This window comes from Dreissena polymorpha, chromosome 3 (assembly GCF_020536995.1).
Source record: "Dreissena polymorpha isolate Duluth1 chromosome 3, UMN_Dpol_1.0, whole genome shotgun sequence".
NCBI lineage: Eukaryota > Metazoa > Mollusca > Bivalvia > Myida > Dreissenidae > Dreissena > Dreissena polymorpha.
This window is the reverse complement of record NC_068357.1, coordinates 31,263,779-31,282,556: the sequence shown is the minus strand read 5'-3', so window position 1 is coordinate 31,282,556 and position 18,778 is coordinate 31,263,779. Positions and strand designations below refer to the sequence as shown.

General features: G+C 34.2%; 2 protein-coding genes and 3 long non-coding RNA genes across 5 annotated transcripts in view; all 5 read right to left on the bottom strand.

Moving 5' to 3' along the window:
• LOC127873609 (fibrillin-1-like) overlaps positions 1-2,872 on the bottom strand; it is a 17,827-nt gene extending 14,955 nt beyond the window's left edge. Inside the window, exons 1-7 of the mRNA XM_052417484.1 lie at positions 2,766-2,872; positions 2,308-2,430; positions 1,759-1,884; positions 1,360-1,494; positions 1,143-1,256; positions 576-836; positions 101-223 (exon numbers count right to left, since the gene is read on the bottom strand). Coding sequence (XP_052273444.1) covers positions 101-223; positions 576-836; positions 1,143-1,256; positions 1,360-1,494; positions 1,759-1,884; positions 2,308-2,392 — 844 coding nt within the window. The 5' untranslated portion in view covers positions 2,393-2,430; positions 2,766-2,872. The remainder of the gene's footprint in view (positions 1-100; positions 224-575; positions 837-1,142; positions 1,257-1,359; positions 1,495-1,758; positions 1,885-2,307; positions 2,431-2,765) is intronic.
• A 2,461-nt stretch (positions 2,873-5,333) lies between these two features.
• On the bottom strand, positions 5,334-6,372 carry LOC127873192 (uncharacterized). Its single transcript, XR_008046049.1, has 3 exons — positions 6,309-6,372; positions 5,744-5,936; positions 5,334-5,459 (listed from the first exon to the last, which is right to left on the bottom strand). It is a non-coding gene; the product is annotated as an uncharacterized LOC127873192 (long non-coding RNA).
• An 8-nt stretch (positions 6,373-6,380) lies between these two features.
• On the bottom strand, positions 6,381-8,528 carry LOC127872128 (sushi domain-containing protein 2-like). The gene is made up of 6 exons (XM_052415454.1): positions 8,322-8,528; positions 7,654-7,896; positions 7,285-7,422; positions 6,784-6,978; positions 6,463-6,560; positions 6,381-6,404 (listed from the first exon to the last, which is right to left on the bottom strand). Exons 1-6 carry the CDS (start codon positions 8,494-8,496, stop codon positions 6,381-6,383), a joined length of 873 nt encoding a protein of 290 aa, XP_052271414.1. The 5' UTR covers positions 8,497-8,528.
• Positions 8,529-8,669: 141 nt separating this feature from the next.
• On the bottom strand, positions 8,670-9,822 carry LOC127872746 (uncharacterized). Its single transcript, XR_008045769.1, has 3 exons — positions 9,575-9,822; positions 9,094-9,307; positions 8,670-8,926 (listed from the first exon to the last, which is right to left on the bottom strand). It is a non-coding gene; the product is annotated as an uncharacterized LOC127872746 (long non-coding RNA).
• Positions 9,823-11,642: 1,820 nt separating this feature from the next.
• LOC127873140 (uncharacterized) lies at positions 11,643-12,785 on the bottom strand. The gene is made up of 3 exons (XR_008045994.1): positions 12,678-12,785; positions 11,902-12,081; positions 11,643-11,773 (listed from the first exon to the last, which is right to left on the bottom strand). It is a non-coding gene; the product is annotated as an uncharacterized LOC127873140 (long non-coding RNA).
• Positions 12,786-18,778: the final 5,993 nt, after the last annotated feature.

The window sequence follows — 18,778 nt, the reverse complement described above, 5'->3', positions numbered from 1 at the left end:
ATTCATCGACCTCATTACAAGAAACCAGTATATTCCGTATTGACCATGTATTTCCGGCCACAAAAGATCAAGCTTTGTAATAATCAAATAATCAATATACCTGTACAATGTGTCGAATTGACTTCTGTGTAGCCGGGTTTACATCCACAAGTGTAGCTGCCTTCAGCATTCAAACACGTCTGACTACACTCGTTCAACTGTGGATCATAGCACTCATCTATATCTGAAACAAGGATTAGGCAACTCGAATACGAACACACTTAAGCATTTGAGATATGTCCAGCGTTAAAACTTTATAAATAATCGCAAGTTTGTTCGTGATTTTCAGTTTGATTTTATTACTGCGCCTGCGTCTGTCTTGTGAAGATTATTCAAGCATGTTATTGTATACAGATGCACGTTAGAATATGTATGTCTAATTGCTTATTACTAATGTCTTTATTAAGAAAGAACATTATCTTAAATAGTGATATTAAATTGCTTTAAACATTTACTTATTTGCTGGTTAAACAGATATAACTCGTAAGAAAATAACACATTTAATTTTTATTTACTTTTAATAAATTATACCAAACCTCGGCAATTTCCTACAGCATCTTTAACGTATCCTTTCAAACAATCACAGCTGTACGAGCCAATGTTGTTAGTACAGGACTTCCTAGCATCTTCGCATACTCCAGGATGCTCCTTGCATTCGTCGACGTCATCGTCACATGAACTTCCTGTCCATCCATTGGAACAGACGCAGCCTCTGACAGGATCGCATCTCTCGGCACCTCGTCCGGTACAGTCGCAAGTTTGTGAACAGTTCAAACCCCAGTTTGGCACCTCACATACTTTAAAGATCGACGGTATCAAATATATTCAAGTGGTTATTTGGATTTGCATCTCTCTTAATGCACCCCATTTTTATATTCTATTTATAATTATATAGTGCTTGTTCCTACGTGGTTATGATTGAAAACCTATACACGTCTTTGTGCATTGAAATTATTCGTTCTGGTAAATAAATCTTTCATGTTCGGAAAATCATTCAGTTCAGTCTATACTCTAGCTTCATTTTGTAATTTTGACAGCATAAAATCTAGTTTCTGAAATATAATTATGCCATTACGCTTTAAAGAAAGGATGCGTATACTTACGTTCACATGATACCTTGTTTACTAGCTGGTAACCCGCAATGCAGCTGCACTGAAAACTGCCAATCGTGTTCGTGCAGTCTTGTGCACAAATATGTTGAGAGCATTCGTTGACATCTGGAAACAAATACACACATAGTTTTTAACTACAATATATGATATAATCATTATGGAAAATACATACACTGCATTTGCTTCAAATTATACGAAATTTTCTTACCTTGGCATTGATGTGATATTTTGTTAAAAATAAATCCTGCATCACAGAAGCACGTGGTTGCGTTGTTCGTATCAAGGGTACAGCCCGCGGTTTGAGTGCAGTTGAGTGTTGATCTAGCACATGGGTCAGAATCATCTGTTTTCACGAAATTAGTTCATAATGAGTATACATACACATCATATTAATGGAAATATTGCATCCCATTGAAATGTTTATATACTTAAAACGATCGTGATAACATAACGATCTAAATTATATATAATGTTCTCTTGCAACCTTCTGACACAGTGATTTGTCATATAATCACATACATGTTGTAGTAATAAAATTCCTTTAAAAACATGACTTTATGCATAATCATAATTCTTCAAGTGATATCAAAATTACAATTATTTATACCTGGTACACATGTCCAATTAGACATCTCGAAGGTAAAACCGGAATGACATCTGCAGAGAAAGCCGCCTATCGTGTTGTTGCAGATCTGAGTGCAGTTGTCAGAAGCCTCGTTGCATTCGTTGATATCTATTCAAAGGGAAAATAATCTATTTAATTCACTAATGAATACACATTAATAAAACAAATACAAAGAGTTTAAAACACTTAATCGATGGAAACGAAAATTTACTATAAATATTCATTTTATAAGGATTTGACTGTGAAAAACATATTAACGTTTAACTCAGTTTATGCGGACAAAGCGAACTTTTATTATTAATGGTAAGTGAACATGCATTATTTGTAAATTATTCTATTAGTTGTGTCTTGCGAATACAAATCATCAGAGAACATCAGCAATAATGTTGACGACCTATTTGTTGTACTAATTTTAAAATCAATTTATTATTAAAATAAAAAAACTCTGACTGAAATAACTTCATTCTAAACTGTGTCTTTAAAAAAAAATATTTAAAAGAAAGTGAATGGCGCAATCCTTGCATTGCATACCGATACATTTATGTTCGTTATTTGCATCGACTCGGAATCCTTGCTTGCAATCGCACGAGTAACTTCCTTCAGTATTGAGGCACATATGGTCGCAGAGATTGGACGAGTTGCATTCGTTTATATCTATAAGAATATTTAAATGTCGTTGGTATTTCAAATAGATTAAAGAGCATGTGAACAAAATGTCATGATTACTGAAGAAAAAATATAGCTGCATGTCAACAATTCATACATGTGCGGCGAATGGTATCATGTATAGCAAACACAGACTTTTGTAACAAAGAAACAAATGTTATACTAGCAAATTTGACAATTAACAGGTGAATTGATTAATGTCAATACATGTAAATAAACTGTACATAACTATTTATATTTCTGGAAAATGTCAACATAAAAATGAATCGTGTGAATAATTTCATTGAGATACAAGTTTTTATTAACTAAAGTGTCATATGTACCAATGCAATCGTTTATCCCTGGTTCAGCATCATATCCGTTTGGGCAAGGGGAACACGAATATGTTCTGTTCGATGGTAGGCTGGTACAGTTTTTTTCCAAAGGAGCAGGGACGTTCAGAGCACCAGTCGTATAGTTTTTCACAATCGTCTCCTAATATAATATCGAAACATTTAAGCACCTATAGCTGATTACAATTAACGAAAAGCAGTATGTCTAAGCAGTATGGTACGTTTATTTGACACAAATTTCAGAATTATTACAAAGAATTGCCTAATTTTCACACACACACACACACACACACATATATATGTATATATATATATATATATATATATATATATATATATATATATATATCGAGGGGTTAAAGCCAGAACGTGATAAGTGCACTTTTTATCAAAAATCACTTTTTTGCACTTTCATAGAGTTATTCCAACGCTCTACAATATGCACTATTCCCTGGAATCACATCTTGAATACAACATAGGTTATCCGAAAAAACCAAGGTGCACTAAGTGCTTATCGACAAATCTGGTGTATGCCAGAATGCTTCAAGTACACTTAAGTCATTTTGGCACAATAAGTTTTCATACATATTGAGAGGAAAAACATGTGCCAAAAGGATTTAAGTGCACTTAAATCATTTAAGCATAAGCCATGTGTGCATATATTTTAAGGTAAAAACAAAATATGAAGCCCTTTCCTTGTTAAGGAATTATTGCATCTTGTTTATTTAAACAGGAATACACAAACTATTGTGCTAATTTGTAATTAGATAGGGAGAATATGCCTTCATTGGTGCTTTTCTAAAATACATTATTCTCCCACTAAGATGGTAAAATAAGATTTGATCTAGAGGCTGTTTTACTGATTCCATGTTCTCGTGTGAGCCAAGTTTATTATAAAAGAAAAAGAAAAAGTTTCAATATTTTCTTTTACTGTTTACAAAACACAAGTTTGACATGTTTATTGTGGAACGAAACTGAAGGAAAATGCGGCTGTGAAGTGGGAACCTGTCTTTTGACTTACATGAAATCCCTTCCCATCACAGTAAAGAATGTCTGTTTTTATTCTGACTGTTGTAGTGGTCAAAATCGAAATTAGGTTATTACTGTTGCATTGAAAAATGTAAAAACATAGACACCATTGAACAAAAGTATTTATAAAGTGGACATACCCAGATGGAGTGTGATAGTGAACCTGCTTCTATTGAATGAGCAAAGAAATTTACATTGGTATATTTACTAATGGGGAACCAATTGTGAGGGTTACACCAAAGAGAACTCCATATGTTGTAGTGCCTATGAAAAACTATGACGCTTTTTATATCAAGCATGTAGCTTAAACTGTAATGCCGCCAAATGTTGTAAATGTAAGTGGACAAAAGATTATATGGACAAAAAAAAATTGATAAAACTACAATTGTGATCCAGGTGTGTGTTTTTTAAGTGCAGTTTTGATGATACCAGTTTTCAGTGTGGTAAACTCATATCCTCTATAAAATCAAATCAAATCCTCTATCAAAGGACTTTCTATAAAATGTGACATACAACCCTTGTAGATTCCAAACTTCCAATAACAGCAACAAAGAAGAAAGACCTGCCATCACTTCGCTCTGAAGGGATAATTCCTTCAGAATATCACCAGTATTTCAAGAATATTAAAGACCCAGATACAATAGAAGATAGATAAGATGCAGATGTGGAATAGAATATCTGAATCTTAACTTTCTTCCATTGTTAAGGTTGGAGACACATTTGCATGTCCTGTTCAAATCTAGAATGCAAAAGAAAATAAGTATGTACTTCTACAAAAAGAATTACCATTATAATTATTAAAATAAACTTGTTTTAAGTGCACATGTTTCGTTTAGTCTCGTAAAATAGTAGCATAGCACAAGGCTGTTATGCTTTAATGGCACTAAGTCCTGTATGGCATAGGAAAAGCATTGTTCAATTCTTATGCAAAATAGCACCAAGTGCACTTAACACAGTTGTACTCTGAAAATATATATGTTTTACGTTTATGCCAGAATGAAGTAAGTGCTATTTTGAATACAAAAGCATTAAAATATTGTATGCAATCATATAATATGTTTACAATGTCATAACAATACTATTACCTATATTATAACCAAATATTACGCTGATATTCATATTCATTTAAAAGTTGTAGTCTGTCAAACCTTAATTTTGCGTTTTTCTCCACTATTTGAAAAATGGAGTTATCACGTTCTGGCTTTAACCCCTCGATATATATATATATATATATATATATATATATATATATATATATATATATATACATAAACCTAAATTACATTACTAATTGCACAAATAATATTGAACACTTACATGGCGACTAGTTTTAACTTAATCAATCTCCAATAATGTAAAATAATTATGAACGTATTTCAAGATTAAGCACAATCATGTCTGCTATGTTTTTCTTTTCTTTTTTTCATTATTGGTTATTTACAATTGACAAAAGTGTATTTTATCTTAACATCCAACTTTTACCAACCGGTGTATCCAGGGTCGCACAAGCATGCAGAATACTTGAAATATGCATTCTCTCGAGGGTCCGGCCGCACTGTCGTGGAGCAGCGTCCGTTGCCACGGCAACCAGTGCATAGTTGTACCTGTATAGTGTGCTGCTGAGATTGCTTTCTGTCGGCGTTGATTGCAACAAACCTAAAGTGAAAAGTCAAACACTTGAAAAGTCTTGTCCAGTAAAAATTATATAAACCAGTTTTGTTGAATAAATCATCAAGTCCTAAAGTTATCAAAATTATTAAGATACTCTGAAAGAAACCATACGCAATAAAAAACATGAATTGGCATAGATTATTTTTTGATACTTGATAATAAGATACGTTTTTTTAAACGTCCGTGCTTAAATATTACATCACTATAATAAGGTTCGAATAAAAAGCATTCTTATAGCATGCAAATATGGCTTTTACTATTCTTTATACCATATGTTGTGTGGACGATCATCTTTTTGTCTGAAATAGAGCGTCTTTGACGTTCTGTTATATGTTGTTGTTTTATTTGCATTGTTCAAAACTTCTATATCTAACCCATCATCGATCTTTAACTGGCACGAAATTTGATCTCCAACCTTAGCATTTACGCTACATGTATTATTTATGGTTGGCACGACTTTAGCTGAAAATACATTATCATTCAAATGTTTGGTTTGAAACCATAATCTTTCAAATGTAAAAAAGAAAAGCACATATATTATATCCGTACATTGCAAATAATTTATCAAATCATTATTTATTTCTGATGTTTATAAATCATACCTTTTTGCATATGTTGATTTTATTTAAAAACGATAAAGAAAATACAAATAAACGTTCTTGTGTTGTCAAGTCGGTACTGCAAAATTGAACACTCATATTAATATCATTAACCTTAGACGTTTATTTTATTTGGATTCACACTGACTGTGTTGTATATTTACCCGAAATAACTATTTGAATACCATTTGCTGCATGACATTGACTGAAATTAACACTATTGAATACTACGAACCTATTTCTTCTGTGTTCACGTCAATAATTTAACGTTTTCTGTTCGTCATCATCGCAATATTTTCGTTCAAGGTTAATACGTAGTCGAACACACATTCTTTATTCTTTGAGCCGTTGCATGCCTTTTCAGCCTCAGCAAGCGTTATTTTGTCGACGGTATCCAAGAAACGCGGTATGTAAGAAGCGTTGTGATAATCGGAATGTTCCTTTCCGTCGTCATAGAAAAATACAGACGAGCTGTCATTCACGGACCCTGAAATTAAGTTTCTCTTTCCTTCACATTCATCAAAACATCCAAATTGTTACACAATAAACTTAGTTCTTAAAAAAGCACATGATCAGGGTTAAATTCATGACACATGTCTGTTAAAATTGGTTCTTTGTTTTATTTTTTATTTTTTAAGTTTTATATACAGACAAAACAGTTCCAAGATGGTTAATTCATTAAAACAAGAAGCGCCTATACAATTACTTACATGCCTGACCGTAATAAAATATTTCCATATCACTTGCATTAAAATAAAGCTGACTTCCATTTGGGTATACAAAATCATTGAAAGGGTCTCTATCAAAATTTCCTAGGAGACCTTTTGTTACGTTGTTGAATGTATTTGGTATAATCGCATCCAATGACAACATTCCTGCTCCTTTTCCTATTTCGAGCGTTATCCCTGTGGATTGCAAAAATTATTTTCAACAAATGACAGTACTTTTATTAAATTAAAACTAAGTGACCTTATTTTGTTATTTTTTTTGACACAATAACTACATCTATATTCGTATTAAGAGAAACCATTTGTTTGTCGAACTGTCATCGTTTTCTCGCAATGACCATTACGAAACAAAAGCTTAAACATAACGTCATGTGTGAACAAACACAAATTGGAACATTATCAGAGTGGGGTTACCACTTTTTAGAGAGAAATGCTGATAAGTAGTCGTGGCAAAAAACACTGCCTTGTTTGGAATTAATGTACCTATCTCAAGGAATGACACCCTCAACACGCCGTCATCTTCATGAATTGTGAGTGTTGACGTATTAAACACAAACATGTCGTGTTGTACTTCCCGAAGAGTCTTTGTAAGATCAATGCCATTCCCGTACAAAGTCACATCTGTAAATACATCGTTCCCATAACATGCTCTCATACAAACATGTCTTTATACATGTATATTTATGTAAATGATACAATAAAGTATAATTTTAAAAATAATTATTAGATTATTTACAAATGGTATTTAACCCTAGTCAGTTAAATACAACATGAAGTTTGAGAACTTCATAAAGTAATTGACAACAGCTTTTAAATACATTCAATGCCTACAACTTAATTGTGTACACTTACTGTCCTTAGCCTTATTAAGTTCAACGTGTATGGACGAATTTGTATTATCACGAGCTGCAAACGCTGTGAAGATTGTCGCGTCAGACAGGTTACCGTCTTTCTTCACTGCCCTCTCTGTCCTAGCTTGGAGGGAAAATGTAACATTTGACGTCTCAATGCTTAGCAACACGTATTCCCCGAGTCCGTTGAATGTGTAGTTCATTCCGTCGAGTGTGCTCATATGCGGATCTCCCCAGAAGGAACCTTAAACATATTTGTTATTAAGTAATTATAGATTCGCACTTAGATAATAAACGAAGGACGAGGCATATATATATATATACATTCTTGCTGTTTTTAAGGATCGACTGAACAAATGCATGAGCAATATCTGTTATGCTTATTGCAATTATACATACATGTTTATAAAGACAAAATAATTCCAAAAATACGAAAGCATTTCGCGTTTATCATCGCTTAGCTCATACAAGTTGCAACAGGTTATATAACAAGTTACCAGTTGACACCTTTAAATAAGTGCCTATGTTTTTTACTAATCTTTAGAAAATATACATTCGTGAACATCCTTCACATGTTCATAAACTCTTCTTTCTTTTACGTTAAACATGGAGCTTGTCAAAATGCATGTATTAAACATATTTATTGTTACAATGCAAACATTCCATTACCAAATCTGTATGGAGATACGGTGTAGCATGTGCCTGTAGGATGCAGTTGGTAATAGAGATCGCAGAAGTTGGATTTCGTACAACATTTGTCCTTCATGATGACATCATTTGCCTCGTGATCACGTGGTGAGAATGAGGGATGTGAGAAGTAAAATCCACCAGATAGGGGTTTCATGTCCACGAATGTCAATGTTGAGCGGTAATAGCAGCACGACTGAAATTATTTTGACAAAATAACTGTTTGCCATAAGCATTACAACAGACATTTAATAATCTTTCACTCAGACATAACAACAAACAAAAAATAACATATGAATTATAAAGTATACTTACCTTTCCATGGGGCTTGAAAGCTTCTCGTAGCATCATGTCAACGCACACACTATTGTTATTTTGCTGACGCACTTGGGTCTGAATTGGCCAAAACCACGGGTCCCATCGGGCAAGATCGACGTCACATGGGCACATAGGTAGACGTTGTGAGATGAGATTAATGTTCTGTTTTCGGTTACGGTTTTTATTGTACCACTTTATACAGTCAACACTATGGTGGCTTAATACGGAGATGTTTTCATCAATGTTCTTCAAACAGAGTCCACTAATTCCTACAACGTATTTACATTGTCTTAAACATCAGTGAGTAATGAACTCTCAATATAATAAAAACAAAGATGTTATTCATGTTTACGATGACAACACAATGTGTTATTGCTGCAGCTTAGGAAGATGATAATATATAGATGAAGATGGTGATATGTTTAACAATAATTACCTCCTGATTTACAACCCAAATCCATCCGAAGTGCCTGCGGTTTGAAGGAGAACAAGTGGTTGAATGTGGTTCCATTCTCTCCGGCGTGACCGATCCATACAGGAATTGTTTTATCTCTCGACGTTAAAGCCCAGTTCATCAATTCATGTCCGTATATTGTTAAGGAATAAGTCCGTACACCATTTGAAACGATAGCCAGTTGGAACGTTGCTGGCTATCAAAATTTAGAAACAATTTAAAATTAAGCGCAATTACATGAGCTGCAACAATTACTCAACTTGATCATAATGGCATAATGAGCTTTACAAAGACATAAATACATAAAATTTCCGAAAGCATATAGTCAATTAAGTTAGTTAGGCGTAAACGTATATAATGTTTATAGCATAATGTAATAGTGGCACAATTGAATCAACTTTAATTAACACACGTTTTACATTATTGAAAACGTTATTCGTAATACGCATGAAAAACAACTTACGTTATTACGATTTAGTGCAGACGCCTTTGCTTTAACACGATTCCATGTTGCAATCAAAAGGAAACTCGCCTCAAATGAATAAAGATTTTCCAACCGTTTGATTAAACTTTCAAGGATTGTAATATCTTCCGTCGCCTTGGTTGAGAATGGATAGTTGTTTAGAATATCGTATGTCCTGTATGTAATTGATGAGGAGTTGTCAACAAAAATATCTGCGAAATATGCTGCTACAACTGGGTCCTTGATATCAATTGTCGGTTCAATGATGTTTACTTTTCCTTTACCCATCGGTGCAGGTTTATTATTGGAATATTTCTTATCAAAACTTACCAGTCCACATCTGCATACCTGTGTAAAAAGCATATACATGATTTTAATGAAACAACGTGCTGATATAAACACATGCAGTATTATGATACACAAGATAATAAAATACCTTACATTCATATAAATAATTTTGGATTATCACATAGTAACATACATGCATTGAACGTCTCATGTTGTTGAAAACTGGTATCGAATGTGTGAAAACAATGGATTCACTGCAATCATGTTGTTCCATAATCACATCTCCATTTTCTTCTCCAAATGGAAGCAATGGCACTTTCAAATAAATGAAACAACAAAAAACATTAAATTACTTCATAAAATGTTTCCATCAGTTTTGCAATATTAAACCTTCTTTCTGGAGATTCTTACCATCATTTTTAGTCAATACAATACTTTAACAGAGTACACGACTAACATATAACACACATAAACTACGACGAGCACTTAAAACGGTCAATTGAAAACAAAAAAGTATCAAGCCATTTTAGTATTTCTATTGCAGAAAAGTTAATACAAGGATTGAGCCTACATATCACCATTTTCCTTATAAACGTCTTACACATATCTTACTTATATCACATTTCCGTGCTCTTCTGTCTGCTACTCCAGACATGCACGAACACTTTTTGTCTTCACAAATAGCGCTATGTGTCCTACACATTCGAGCATCAGCACATGGTCCACCAATGTCCGCTTAAATACAGTAAATATGGGTTTAAAAAAAGTTTTTGGTATAGCATTCACATGTAAATATCAATAATATAGTTGTTCTATAAACATATTTCTTGGCTAATGGAGAACAAATTTGCATAGTTACATTTCTGGATACATGTCGGGACAGAACTGTTCCACGTGCCCATTGCGGAACACCAGAGGACGTCATTTCCGGTCAGTAAATAATCTTCTTGACATTGAAATCGCAGTGAAGAATTAAACGTTGTAACTATAGGACTAGTTACGATCATCATGTTGTTTGGCGAAGTGACATTCCCACAATCTGATAAATTTATCAAATACGATTATTGCTTGATATATAATCTCACGTTCTATGAAATAACATGCATCACTGTATGAAATATCAGTTTTTGGAGATTAATATATGGTTAAAACCAATGGAGATATTATAATTATTTGAACTGTGAATATTTTAACTCAATTCAGACTTGGATATGTAATTATTATTCGAACTGTGAATATTTTTACAAAATTCAGACTGATCGTATGCAAATTGAGTTAATTGTATAAGGTGTCCATAAATATATACGCGCCATATTTGACAACTGAAATAAAATCATGAAAGTAAATATAGCTCGTTTGGTTGTCCTTATTTAAGCGTTCACAGTGCTTTGCATCCAAGTACTATATAATTGTATATATTATAAACATGTAAATGAAAACAAATACCTTTACTGATGCATGTTGGATTACCACTCCATTGACCATCGGCCTGACATACTAGTCTACTGTCACCACGGAGATCATATCCAATATCACACTTCACTTCGATTATTGACCCGAAGTGTTCATCTGTGCCGGTCACGTTGCCATTTTCTAAGTCAATGCGCTCACACGCTAAGTTTGTAAAAATATCAGATTAACATGTATGTGAAGAGTGTTAAAGAGCTAACATTGATCTTTATTAAATGTGCGCTATTATTCTCATTTCATATAAGTTTTACTTTTCATACGAACAAGTCTTACCAACGATATTACATGTCGGATAATATGTCCATTTACTGTTATTCTGACATTTAATGAAAGGTTCGCCGGACAATAAGTAGCCATTATCACAAGATACTGAAACCACGTCACTGAAGTAAAAGGATGTCCCATTAACGGCGCCGTTTGTTGGGGTTGGGTTATCACAGTCTACAACGATAACGATAAATAATAATTCTTTTAAATTTCTGAGAGAAGCAATGCATACAGAAAACGCTTAGAAATTGCATCGTACTATGAACATCAATCATTAAATAGTAAGCAAAGTCTTATATTACACTTGCGAACGCACGTCGGGACTGAACTGTCCCATTTGCCGTTTGCGTCACACCACAGAACTTCATTTCCGGTCAGATGATAACCATCATTACACTGAAATCGCAAGGATGAATTAAACGTTGTTACCACGGGACTTGTTAATATGATACCATTGGTTGGTACGGTCACGATTCCACAATCTGAAACACATATTAACAAAATGTAAAAAGAATATAGGATTGTTGTCAATTCGAGGGACATAATCAGTAAACATATTTAAATGTACTTGTAGTTTTTTTTGTTTTTTCATTTAATCGGCGAATGAACTGTCGGAAAAATTATACCTCGATTGCATACATGCCGAATGCATATAAGGCGTTATTTTCCCGACATTTTATACACCGTTGGAATGCAGATGTCTTTTTATTTGATAGTGAATGAATGTAGTGTTTGTTTTGGTTTCATCTCCGTCCAAAGTAACGTTTGCGCCAGGCTACGTCATTTATGTATTAACAAATAAACAAAACCAAAGTCTTTAAAACTCGCACAAAAAATGACTTTATGCGAAAACTTTTGAATTAAAAAGTAGTGGGGTCATTAATAATTACATTCTGATTTTCATACGCAGTGCCTTCATTGTGAATGTAGAACGAGTAATGTGGAAGGAATATCTAATCAGAACTCAGAATGCAGAGTTGCAATTGTCGGTGGCATATTAACGACATGTTTGTTGCACAACATTAATTTTTATTGAATAAATCTTCATGAAGAAATAACAGTGAAAAAAAATGCATACTTTGAATGACGCATGCTGGACTATCGCTCCATTGACCTTTTCCTTGGCATGTCAGTTTGTTGTCTCCCCGAATAAAATATCCAGTATGGCATTTCACTTCAATAACTGCTCCATACTCTCTTCCTGCGCCGATCACACTACCATTTTCAACTTCCATCTCTTCACATACTAAGAAAACCAGAGTTTGAATGATAAATATTTAACCATAATAAATGTGCTATGTGTATGTGTAAGTGCTAATTTGTGCTATAGAGCAGATGTAGTGCTTCTCGTAACATATATGAGTAACTGCCTTTCTGAGCCATTGTTGTTTTAATTCTTTTTGTAACATATATGAGCCTCTTTCAACATTGTTTTCCTTAAATAAATGTTTTCCTTAAATTAAGTTTATGGACTATTATATAGTATATCTATTGATTACCAATTGGTGAACATCTAACAGTATCATTCCATCCAGTTTTAGTGCAGGTGATTATACTTGGTCCTTGTATTTCGAATCCTTCGTGACAAGTGATAAATGCCTTGGAATACAGGGTCGTTGAATTTGTCACCACGTCTGCATTCGATATGGCTGGTCGCCCGCAATCTGTTCATAAAAACGTGAACGTTTTTTGTTTTTCGACCCAAACCTTAAAGAACGGCGAACGAACATCTTTAAATGATAATTGGAATAAAAAAGATTGAATCTTTACGAAATAGTGTAGGTCTTTTTTAAGTTCTGAATCGTTATAACAAAAATAGCTTTTTGCTTTGCAAATATATGCTGAATAGTAAATCTTGTTTCATTGGGGTAAAATTACCTGATCATAACAGTAACAAAAAACGGTCTGCAATGTCACTTACCAGAAGGGTCGCAAATGGATTTCCCGGACCACGTACCGTTTCTAAGACATGTGATGACTGACTCTCCCGACAGCGTATAACCGTATTCACAGGAAACGCGCACTACTGTATTGACTGTTGTTTTTGATGAATTCACCAGACCCTTCGAAGGCGTTGGGTCTCCACAATCTGTACAAACACGTATGCTATCTAGTCAGTGAAGTCTAGTCTATGCAAAAACAATTGCAATTTATTGGATATTAAGAATAATTACTAGGGACATTAAGTTGGGAAACACCTAACATATTTTATTCCATGGCTAACTGTTTAAATATGCTTCCATTTTGGCATTTGTTATTGAAACAAAGCTCAAATAAGTGTGAGGTAATAATTACCAATGAGTTCACATTGCGGAACGTGTGAGTAATTCCAAATGCCGCTGGCCTCACATTTCACGGTCCAGGAACCCAATGGTGTGAAATCTGGATGGCATCTGACATCTGCTATCTGTCCGTATGTAGTCGCATTACCGATGTTAACACTCATTGCGGAAATGTGTAGGGCGCCACAATCTGCCAATTGGACAATTTTAAACATTTAAACAGGTTGTCCCCATATTGTATGATAACGTTATTGGTATAACTTTCGTTTTCAATTCATATGTTCAATTGCATGTTCATAATATATTTTACCAACTATCGTGCAGTTTGGGTAGTCCGTCCAATGGCTGTTGTTCTGACATCGTATGGTGGAATGGCCATACAACACAAATCCAGTTACACACGATACTGATAGAACGTCATCGAGGTAGTGTGACGTCCCGTTAGTGAAGCCATTATTTGGTGTCGGATCATCACACTCTGCATGGGTATAAGAAGATCGTACAATGTTCGTTGTACATTTCGTTCAACTTAAATGCTATTTTAATAAATCAAGGTGTGGAAATTGACACATTCTTGAACTAAAACCTAAAGACATTAGCTTTACAAAGTACCGACAAGCCCCTTCTCACACATGAATACCGATTGTTATTCAAAACGTTATATTACCTATCAAAGAGCAAAAAGGCGAACCAGACCAATGTCCATTCTGTTGACAAACTAACACCGCATCACCAACCAGATGTCGTCCATAGTCACATTCCACGCCAACCACAGTTCCGATAGTCGATGTGGTGTCGTTGACCCTTCCATAGGGTGGTGCAGATGATCCACAATCTGTAACATGTCCATACAGGCATTCTCGTTTAATATATTTAATCATTATATAAGTAAAGCAGGTAGAAGAATCTTAAATAAATAAAATTTTGAGACAATTAAATAAAAGTCTGCATTTTTATTTACTTCTAAGCTAAAAATTAAAAATCTGGCCATCCAGATATTTAACTAGGCAATCCAATTTTAGTTCATTCTTTGCCATTGGTTGTACATACCTTTGGCTACAAGCATGGTACTTGACAGCTTCAACATATTTTATACTTAATTATTTTATTGTGGAATATAACAAACCAATCAGTTTGCAATCGGGAACGAGCGTGTAATTCCAAACGCCGCTAGCTTCACATTTCACCGCCCATGATCCGCGTGGACTAAACTCATATTTACACTTTACAACTGCTATCTGTCCGTAGGTGGTTGTGTTACCGATGTCAATCGTCATATTGGCGATGGTCAGGGCGTTACAGTCTTGAAAAAAATATATATTATTTCAGCTCAAGTAAAATTTCAGGATTGTTGATACACATAATCTCTATTAGTCTACAGTGATTTTTTCCATATGAGTATAAGTTCTTAACAACAATAGTACAGGTTGGATCATCAGTCCAATAACTGTTATTCTGGCATGTTATGACGGCGTCGCCGGATAAAATATAACCGGTATCACACGACACAGAGACGACGTCATCGAGGTAATATGACGTCCCCATAATTTCACCATTATCTGGCGTTGGATCTCCACAATCTGCAATTGAACATGGTATTTTGGTTATCTCACAATTTTTGTCACTTATACATTATCAATCGCATTATTTACTCAAATGCTGTGCGTTTGCATTTACTTTCTGTAATCTAAATAATACACAATTAAATACAAACGGCTTTTCCTGTGGACATACAATCATATTACTAGTATTTATTTTAGTATTCGTGTTTTATATCATCTGTGCACAGCATCTGTGCAAATCGCCTTTTTCCGTCTTGCGTCCTGCGTCCTGCATCTTAAACCGTAAGCCGACAGTCGTCCGTCGCCCGTCAACCATTCATTCCAACGAAATAATCTCCTAACACGCTCAGCAGATTTTAAGGAAACTTCACAGGAATGATCCATGGGATACCCACTTTCAAAGCTTTTCAAATTGTTCCGATGTGTTGCATATTTAGGCTACTAGAGCTAAACTATTTCGTATCTAATATCGTTTTGTGGTCCTGTTCTGAATTTGTTAAAATCATGCCTCTCTAATAAAACTAACCGCCACCTCACAGGGGCCGCGTGATGTATAAAAAATCTTACAGTAAGTAAGTTCAAGAATTTAGAATTTCGTATGTTACATAGAAGGCCAGAGCACATTTTGTTCAAATCATGCCCCTGGGGCAAAACTTGCTTCTCTCCAGTTGCCCTATGATTAATTTGCACTGATGTAGTAAATTACTTATACAACCTTCTTCCATAAAAACGCAACAGTGAGGTGTTAAATATTTGGTGTTTAACATAGTGCAGTGGTCCCCTAATAAGTTTGTTCGAATTGTGAAGCTTTGGTGAAAACCGCCCCTAAGGACACATTTTGTTTAAAGACTTTTATACATTTTCTTCAATGAAACCGCATTTTGTATTTAATGTGTAACATTCTCTACCATTCCAAAACAGTTGCACAGAGCAAACCTTGTCATTTTCTATTGATCACATGATTTATATAAACTTATTGAGCAAATAATTTTTAAAAGCTTTTTATAGGAAACCGCATTGGCCAGAGTCAATATGTATAACATCTTATAGTGGTCTTCTAGTTCAAATAAAGTTCAAATAATATTCATGAGGTAAAAACTCGCGACAACCAGGGATCACATATTTTTTATAGACTGATAATTACAACCTAAATAACCCCACAAGTTCCAGAGCTTTGATATTTGATATGTAATATCACGTAATGATTATGTACACATTGTATTTATATCATGTCCCTGCGATCACATATTTAACAAGACTTGTAAAAACCGATAACTTTAAAAAAAGGTTTTTGAAAAAATATTTCCATAATATTTTGTATGTGATATGAGATAGAAGTCTTCAAATATTGTTTAAGTAATGCCCCTATCCGTCCAAACAAGCCAACCTCCTGGATCAAAAAATAAACTAGGTATATAGACTTATATTGTGAAATAACTGTTTTATCTTCTTATCTAAAACAGCAAGACCAAGAGTTGTAATATTTTGCATGTTACATCATAGTCAAATAATATCCATGGGTTTAAAATTTGCGCTGCCTTGAGTATGTAGAAAAATGTGAATTATTAAATTTCTGAAAAACTAGCACAAGTAGCTGTAATGTTTGCGTGGTTATTTGTTTGTGTGTTGATCTGCCTTTTTAAACAATTGTTCAGTCATATCGCGACTGTAAGTTAGGCAACTCTCCTTTTCTCCAGAGAAAGCAGGTTTACCACTATTCCGAATTCACACGTCTGAGGATAACCGAAAAACCTTCCTATTTTATTCAGTGTTATTACGCAAATTGCTGTAGAAAGTATTTTAGAATAAGTGCCCACACGTTATATGGCCGGGTCGGGTATCTGTTTTAGTACAGAGCCCTAATAACTGAGCTTAGCAGCCGGTCAAACAGCTTGGATATTTTGTATGGGACTTTAGAGTGCGGTTCTCTACAAAGATTGTTCATATATACCCAGTATTTTCCAAACTTGCCTCGCCACATGACACGATTGAACGATCTATTGCCATCTTGGTTCTCTTGTTTCAGGGATAATCATAACATGTTAATATTCATTAACCCTCATTGTGCATAAGTGTGGGAGACGTGTGATGTTCTGCATATACTTAAATATAGTACACGCAAATATTACTTTTCTGTGAGATTCGGTAAGCCCTCAAATCGGTTTTAACAACGTATGCTTGGTAATCCAAATTTCAATAATTTCATGTTGATAGTTGGTTTTCTGTTTTAAAAGTTGTGGATAAGAACTAGAATTTACAAACTAATAGAGTATATGGGATTTCATGTTTTGCTCTATAACGTTAACATAAGAGTATGAATACCTATGTGTTTATTAACAATTGAGTGTGTTGTAAATCTTGGTTTGAGGTTCGGCATGACTTTAAACCGTGTAAACTAACTATCCTCTATATTGACAACCTAATGCTTTTATTTTAGTATTTTATATATCTTGTCGTATATATTTTAGCTTGATTTTTATAGACAAGTGGTCACTTGCCGTAAAATAAAGACTTTTGAAGGTTGACGATACCTTCCCTTAGGATGATGTCTCTGAGATTTGCGCAACGTGTGTTCTTACTAATATACATATATTGTAAATTCATATAAATCCATACATGGTTAAATATTTAAAAAACTTGAATTCACCTAAACTGTTTACTATACATTTTACCTATTAAACGACAGAATGGTGTGCTTGTCCAATTTCCGTCTTCTTTGCAAACTATTTCTGAGTCACCGACAAGTATTCGACCACGTTCACATGCGACGCTTATTGCAGATCCCACATTTGTTGACGTGTCGTTGACCATACCCCACTGTAGCGTTGGGTTATCGCACTTTGCTTTTAGATTTAAACATACATTCATTTTAATAAATTAAACATACATAACAAGAGATTATTGGATAGCCAGTAAATTACAAATGTAAATATTATTCTGACAGTTATGTTATACTATTATATTTTGTAATGACTTGAACACTTTCTCTTTCATGTTTCTAATTATGTATTTTTGGTAAAAGCGTGTCATAAATGTATAAGCTATATTACTTTAAATAAATACACGTGTTCAATATTTCAACGTTTGATAGTTGTTATCTATGAATTTGTCATACCTGTACATGTAACGGCTACGTCCTCCCTATGAGAACAATCGTCGTAAGTTACATACCGGCAATCATTGATGTGAGAACTGTTGGCATCACATGCCATGTTATCGACATAAACAGGTCCCGTTCCCTCAATGGATGATGTGCGGAATCCTTTAGCAGGACTGAATAGAAATTGGAGAGCATATTATTTCAACCCCTTTAGGCGATGAATGGTAAAGACTGT

Bases quoted from the DNA above. Each gene is read 5' to 3' on its own strand.
- LOC127872128 (XM_052415454.1), bottom strand. From the start codon at position 8,496: ATGAAACCCCTATCTGGTGGATTTTACTTCTCACATCCCTCATTCTCA. The intron at 6,979-7,284 runs GTACATTAATTC...TGCAATCCACAG, and splicing joins GGTGTCATTCCTTGAGATAG to GGATAACGCTCGAAATAGGA. The intron at 6,405-6,462 runs GTCGACAAAATA...CAAAGAATAAAG, and splicing joins TACCGCGTTTCTTGGATACC to AATGTGTGTTCGACTACGTA.